This window comes from Gekko japonicus, unplaced genomic scaffold, assembly GCF_001447785.1.
Source record: "Gekko japonicus isolate JY-2015 unplaced genomic scaffold, Gekko_japonicus_V1.1 scaffold707, whole genome shotgun sequence".
In the NCBI taxonomy this organism is placed as follows: Eukaryota; Metazoa; Chordata; class Lepidosauria; order Squamata; family Gekkonidae; genus Gekko; species Gekko japonicus.
In genome coordinates, this window is record NW_015164686.1 from 294071 (window position 1) to 300070 (window position 6000).

The 6000-nt window shown below is 48.1% G+C and overlaps 1 protein-coding gene across 1 annotated transcript in view; it reads left to right on the top strand.

The window, feature by feature from the left end:
* The window catches only part of SEMA5A (semaphorin 5A), a 137157-nt gene that overhangs the window by 104128 nt on the left and 27029 nt on the right, over positions 1 to 6000 (top strand). The window contains exon 14 of the mRNA XM_015409347.1: positions 4916 to 5063. Within this exon, the coding sequence (XP_015264833.1) occupies positions 4916 to 5063 (148 nt within the window). The remainder of the gene's footprint in view (positions 1 to 4915; positions 5064 to 6000) is intronic.

Sequence of the window (6000 nt, forward strand, 5' to 3'; positions counted from 1 at the left end):
GGCTCTGCAACTTACCTGGCTGCTTCTTGCTCTGACTGAGGGCTGCTGGGAGCAGGGGGTGGGGCTTGTTGCATGTGCCCGCCCCCTGGGCTCTACTGCCGGAGCTCCGCTCCTGTGTGCTCCTGTAGGAAATGACCCCTGGTTCAGGGCAATAGCAAATGTGCCTGACACCAATGGGGTGTGGCTGCACGTTGCAGGAAAAGATTTGCCTTTGCTTGTCCTTTCACCGAGTTGCTCCAATAAGGTTTTGAGGAACTCTTTCTTGTGCTAGAGTGATTGAGAACTGGCTCCAAGGGGTCATTTTCAGTGGCTTCTGTTAAGGGCATTAAGAAAAGAATCAGAAGTAGGGTTGCCAAACTCCAGGTAGCTCTTGAAGATCTCCTGCTATTACAACTGACAACCAATACCATTTTCCCCAGAGAAAATGACTGCTTTGGAGATTGGACTGTATGGCATTGTATCCTCCTGAGGTCCCTCCCCTCCCCAAACCCCGTCCTCCCTGGGCTGTGCATAAGAGGACATAAGAGAAGCCAATGCTGGATGAGGCCAGTGGCCCATCTAGTCCAACACTCTGTGTCACACAGTGGCCAGAAATATCAGGTGCCATCAGGAGGTCCACCAGTGGGGCCAGGACACCAGAAGCCCGCCCACTGTGCCCCCCCCCAAGCACTAAGAATACAGAGCATCCCTTGCCCCAGACTGAGAGTTCCTACCTATACCTTGTGGCTCCATATGTTTATCCATATGTTTAGTCCTTTCCTCAATTTTTCTCCCTTTCACCAAATAAGAACATAAGAGACGCCAATGTTGGATCAGGCCAGTGGCCCATCCCGTCCAACACTCTGTCACACAGTGCCAAAAATACCAGGTGCCATCAGGAGGTCCATCAGTGTGGCCAGGACACTAGAAGCCCTCCCACTGTTGACCCCCCACCCCGGCACCAAGAATACAGAGCATCATTTGCCCCAGAACCCCTATACCTTGTGGCTAATAGCCCCTGGTGGACCTCTGCTCCAAAAGTTTATCCCTTGTAAGCTGCCCTGAGCCCGCTTGCGGGGAGGGCTGGGTATGAATATAAAATAAATTAATTTTTTTTTAAAAAAATGTTTATCCAATTCCCTCTGGAAGCCGTCCATGTTTGTAGCCACCACCACCTCCTGTGTCAGTGAATTCCATGTGTTAATCACAATTTGAGTGAAGAAGACTTCCTTTTATCTGTTCTGACTCGACTGCTCAGCGATGTCATGGAGTTCTCTACTCCCCAGGTATTTCCCAATCCAGAGTAGTCAGCCCTAAGCAGAAGGCCGTGGGTTTGACTCTTGGTGGAGGGGCAAAATGTGCTCTCCAGAGTCACTGGGGTTTGTGGGTGGGTGGGAAATACAGTCACCATCCTGCTGTTTTCTTCCCCTCCCGTATAAGACAATGGTTGTCTCTCTCTCCCATCAGAAGGAATTACAGAGCACTGCAACTGGGCACAGTTAAGAGAAGCCCAACGCATGACACAAATTTGTGTGTCTGCTCTCTGCTAAGACACACTCCCCACCTCCCAGTGGATGAGGATAACGTGTCTGTGCAAACTGAGATTTTTGCATAGCACTGAGATGTGCTTTGTCTTCTCTCGGCAATAAAACTTGCCCTTTCCTCACTTGCCCAACCCAATTATAATAAAATTGAAAGTAATGAAAGACGTGTCGGATGAGCTTGAATCCTTCCTAATCCTGTCTCTTGCTGATGCGGCACCTTTCCCCAGCTGCAGAGGCATGTTCCTGCAAGTGATGGGCACTTCCACTAATGCAAGACCACTGTCTTTCCATAATCTGAAAAGCACCCAGTGCCAGAGGAATGCGCCCTGCAGCCTCTGAATCAGGCAGGGCACAGGGCAAGCAGATGTAAGACTTTAGGGTCCGAGCCACCGTAACACGTGCTGTTATCTGAAGACACTGGGGCAAAATTTCGGGGCCAGCTGCGAATATTCGCTAGTTGGGAGATCGAATCTGCAGGTTGGCCTGGTCTGTCATTTTTCTTCTTCCAGACTCAGCACGCTTCAGCACCCTAACTAGAAATGCACAAAGGCATCCTTCGTTCATTACCTACATAAACTTGTATCTGAGAGACCAGTACGTCATTTTTGTTACAGCGTTGCTGGAGAACAGGGTGAGCGCTTAGTTTTAAATCAGTGTAGGTGTTAATAGGCTTCAGCACTGGCAGCATATCTCAGTTGCAGATACAAGGGGCACCAACATGCTTCACATTCAAGAAGCTCCACGTTGCCTTGAAGACATCTCATTTAAAAATGTCTGTAATCACAAGCCTTGAGGAAGACAATGGGTGATTTCCCACAAGCGCTGCTCCGCGCTCACGCCTCCCTTTTGCCCCGATGGTACGTGTCAATTTCACACAAGCTGCTGCGTGCCCACATTTTGCCCCGCAGCTTCGTGCGATTTCCCCCGCGTCTACTCAGTCCTCAAAAAACAGGATTGAGTAGACGCGGGGAAAATCGCACGAAGCTGCGAGGCAAAATGGAGCCGCGCAGCAGCTTGTGTGAAATTGACACATACCATCGGGCCAAAGAGAAGAGTGAGCGCGGAGCAGCGCTTGTGGGAAATCACCCCTTGACTCAAGCAGATTTGTTCATGTGCATCAGGTGTGCTAGAGAAGGACGTGCAAGCAGTGGTGCTTCTCGCTCTTGTTATTTTTCACTCCACAAGCAATTAGCTGAGCTGGTGCAAATAGTCAAGAATGTTTGTGAATCTCATTGTATTGATCTTGAACTAAAACACTGTGCGTAGAGGAATACAGTAGAGATTATTTCAGACAAAAGGGTGCGCTTGCTGTTTGCAGAATAAAATAGGCAGCTCATCCCAATGTATGTTGGTGTTTGATTGACTGATTGATTTCTACCCCATTTTTCTCCCTGGGGACCCAAAGTGCCTTACAATACCAAAAAAACCCAAAAACAATAAAAATGCCTACCCACTACCGTTACCAGGTCCATTGGACTTACAGGCAGGGGGATGGAGGGAGTGTTCTGGTAGCAGGAAGTGACATTTGTTGTTGTTCAGTCGCACAGTCGAGTCAGACTCTTTGCGACCCCATGGACCAGATCACGCCAGGCCTTCTGGTCTTCCACCGTCGTCTGAAGTTGGCTCAACTTCACGTTCGTTGCATCCATGACACTGTCTAACCATCTCATCCTCTGCCGTCCCCGTCTTCTTTGACCTTCAATCTTTCCCAGCATCAGGGTCTTCTCCAGTGAGTGCTCCCTTCTCATTGGGTGGCCAAAGTATTTGAGCTTCAGTTTCATTATCTGGCCTTCCAGGGAACAGTCAGGGTTGATTTCTTTTAGGATTGACTGATTTTATCTTCTTGCAGTCCAAGGGACTTTCAAGAGTCTTCTCCAGCACCATAGTTCAAAAGAAGGAGTTCCAGCTCCTGCCAAAGGTCCCACTTTGGTGGGAAGGTAACAGCGTCCCATGTGCCTCGGCGTTTAGTCATGCCGGTCACATGACCATGGAAATGTCGTTGGACAGCGCTGGCTCTTCGGCTTGGAAATGGAGATGAACACCACTCCCTAGAGTCGGATTCGACTGGCTTTCGAGCAAGGGAAACCTTTACCTTTACCGTTAAGCTTTCCAAACTGGAGCGTGTTTTTTTTTGGGGGGGGGTGGATGGGGGAAGCTTCCACACGACATCACGCTATAATCATCCTGTTTCCAGGTTTCCCCCCATACTAACTGCCAGTCTGAATAGACAATGCTGACCTTATTTATTTATGTATTCATTTATATCTCCCCCCCCCCAATGTGGCTTTCATCATTCTCTTCTTCTCTATTTTATTTGGACAGCAACCCTGTAAGGTAGTTTAGGCTCAGAGTCATGTGACTGGCCCAAGGTCACCCTGCGATCTTCCGTGGCGCAAATGGGGATCCAGACCTGGGTCTCCCAGGTTCTAGCCCGTCACTCTAACCACTGTACCACACTCGGTCTCGCTACACCACGCTAGCTCACTTCAAAGAGCCAGTTCTTACCTTGGAGGCTCTATGTGCTTTGGGGCCCGGGTATATGAAGGGCCATCTCCTCCCATACTGTCCAGCCCACCAGTTAACATCTGCCTCACAAGCCCTGCTTGAAAAGGTGAGGCAGGCAGTGGCAAGCGACAGGGCTTTTTCCGTGGTAGCACCTCACCTGGGGAATGCCCGTCCCTTGAAGTCTGCCTGGGGCCTATGACGGTCCCTTTTAGGCTCCTGGGGGGGGGAAACGTTTAATTCTTTATCCAGGCTTTTAATTAAGGGGTTGATCTTTTAACATAATTCAGGGCTCTTTTTGTAGAAAAAGCCCAGCAGGAACTCATTAGCATAATAGGCCACACCCAACAGCAGGAACTCATTAGCATATTAGGCCACACCCCTGACTGCACCACTCATAAGCACATTAGGCCGCACCCCCATGTTACCAGAAGTGTGCTCATCCAGCCACACCCACCTTTTGCTTCTTATGCTGTTTATCCTTTTTGTTGTCAAAACCCAGGGCCTTTTTTTGTAGCAGGAACTCCTTTGCATGTTAGGCCACACACCCCTAATGTAGCCAATCCTAATGAGTTGGGTGTGGCCTATTATGCTAATGAGTTCCTGCTGGGCGTGGCCAACTTGGGAGCCAGCCGGAACTCCGTTCCTGTGCGCTCCTGTCCCAAAATAGCCCTGGTTCTAATAGTCTGCTTCTACCCTGGGAGTTATTTTATAATTTTAACCTGCTTAATGTTTTACATTTTTACGCTCTGGCCGGGTTTTAATGAACAACTTTTATGGTGTGGTGTATTTTTTTTCTATCTTACATTTTATTTTGTAAGCCACCTCTGGTGAGTTCCCTGGAGAGGTGACGTAGAAATTCACAAAATAAATAAATGATTTCCCCCTAGGTATTGCAATGAGCATTTACTGTGCTCCCCGCACATGTTCTGGACTGGCTGGGGCGCTTGGGAACGTTGTACAGCCCCGTGCGGAGGAGGGATTCAGGCCCGCCATCGGGCATGCGAAAACGGCCCCGACTGTCCCGGTTGCAGCATTGTAAGTAGAATCGCATGGAATTTCGGGGTGCTCTGCTTTTATTATATGTGGAATGAATCAGGGGAATGCTGGGACAAATGGGTGGTAGCAGAAAAATAGCTCCTCCCCCTGCATTTTATCCTCACAACAACCTTGTGAGGAAGATTGGGCTGAGAGATGGGGACTGGCTGGGAAGGGAATTCAATGCAGATCTCTGTTACTGACTCTGTTACTGACTCTGTAACACTCAGTCCATGATACCGAACAAGCTCTGAATAACCTCTGGGAGGTGCGGTTCCTGGCTTTTGAGATTGGTGCTCTTTCTTCTAAAGGGGAAAAAAAAGTTTCTTTCAGTTAAAGCTGAATGGTAAGTAAAGGTCAGAGAAAGAAAGAAAGAAGTCATGCCACAGGAATTTGCACAAGTTCTGAAGCTGGCTTATGTTAAAGGGTATGATTTCTCTCTTTAGCGGCTGTAATTATGAATCTCACTTTGAGCCAGCGTTAAAAGACCAATTTGTGTTAACCATATATTTAGAACTAAAAGCCAGAGATCATGTGCCGTACGGCACTAACCCAAAGGCTTAAAATGAAAAGACGTCATGTGCTCCAGTAAAACGTCAGTGCTGCATTCAGGGCTCCTTCTAACAAAGCGTTTCCCATGAGAAGGCATTTTGTCTCAATCAAGGGTTTCCAGCTTCTCCAAACTGCAGGCCAGGCCCCTCCCAGCCAGTCTGCTCAAGGGTTGAACCATCCTGCCAGTCTTCATCAATAGATCTAATTCTCAGCATGCCCAGATATTTGGATATTTAGATCCAGACACTGGAGCCATGAAGAGACAATACAGATTGTCTCTTCAAACCTTAAAAAAGCTCCAGGTTTTTATAAAAAGCATGTGTGTGTGTGTGTGTGTATTATTTATATATATATTATAGTGTGTATATATATATATATATATTTA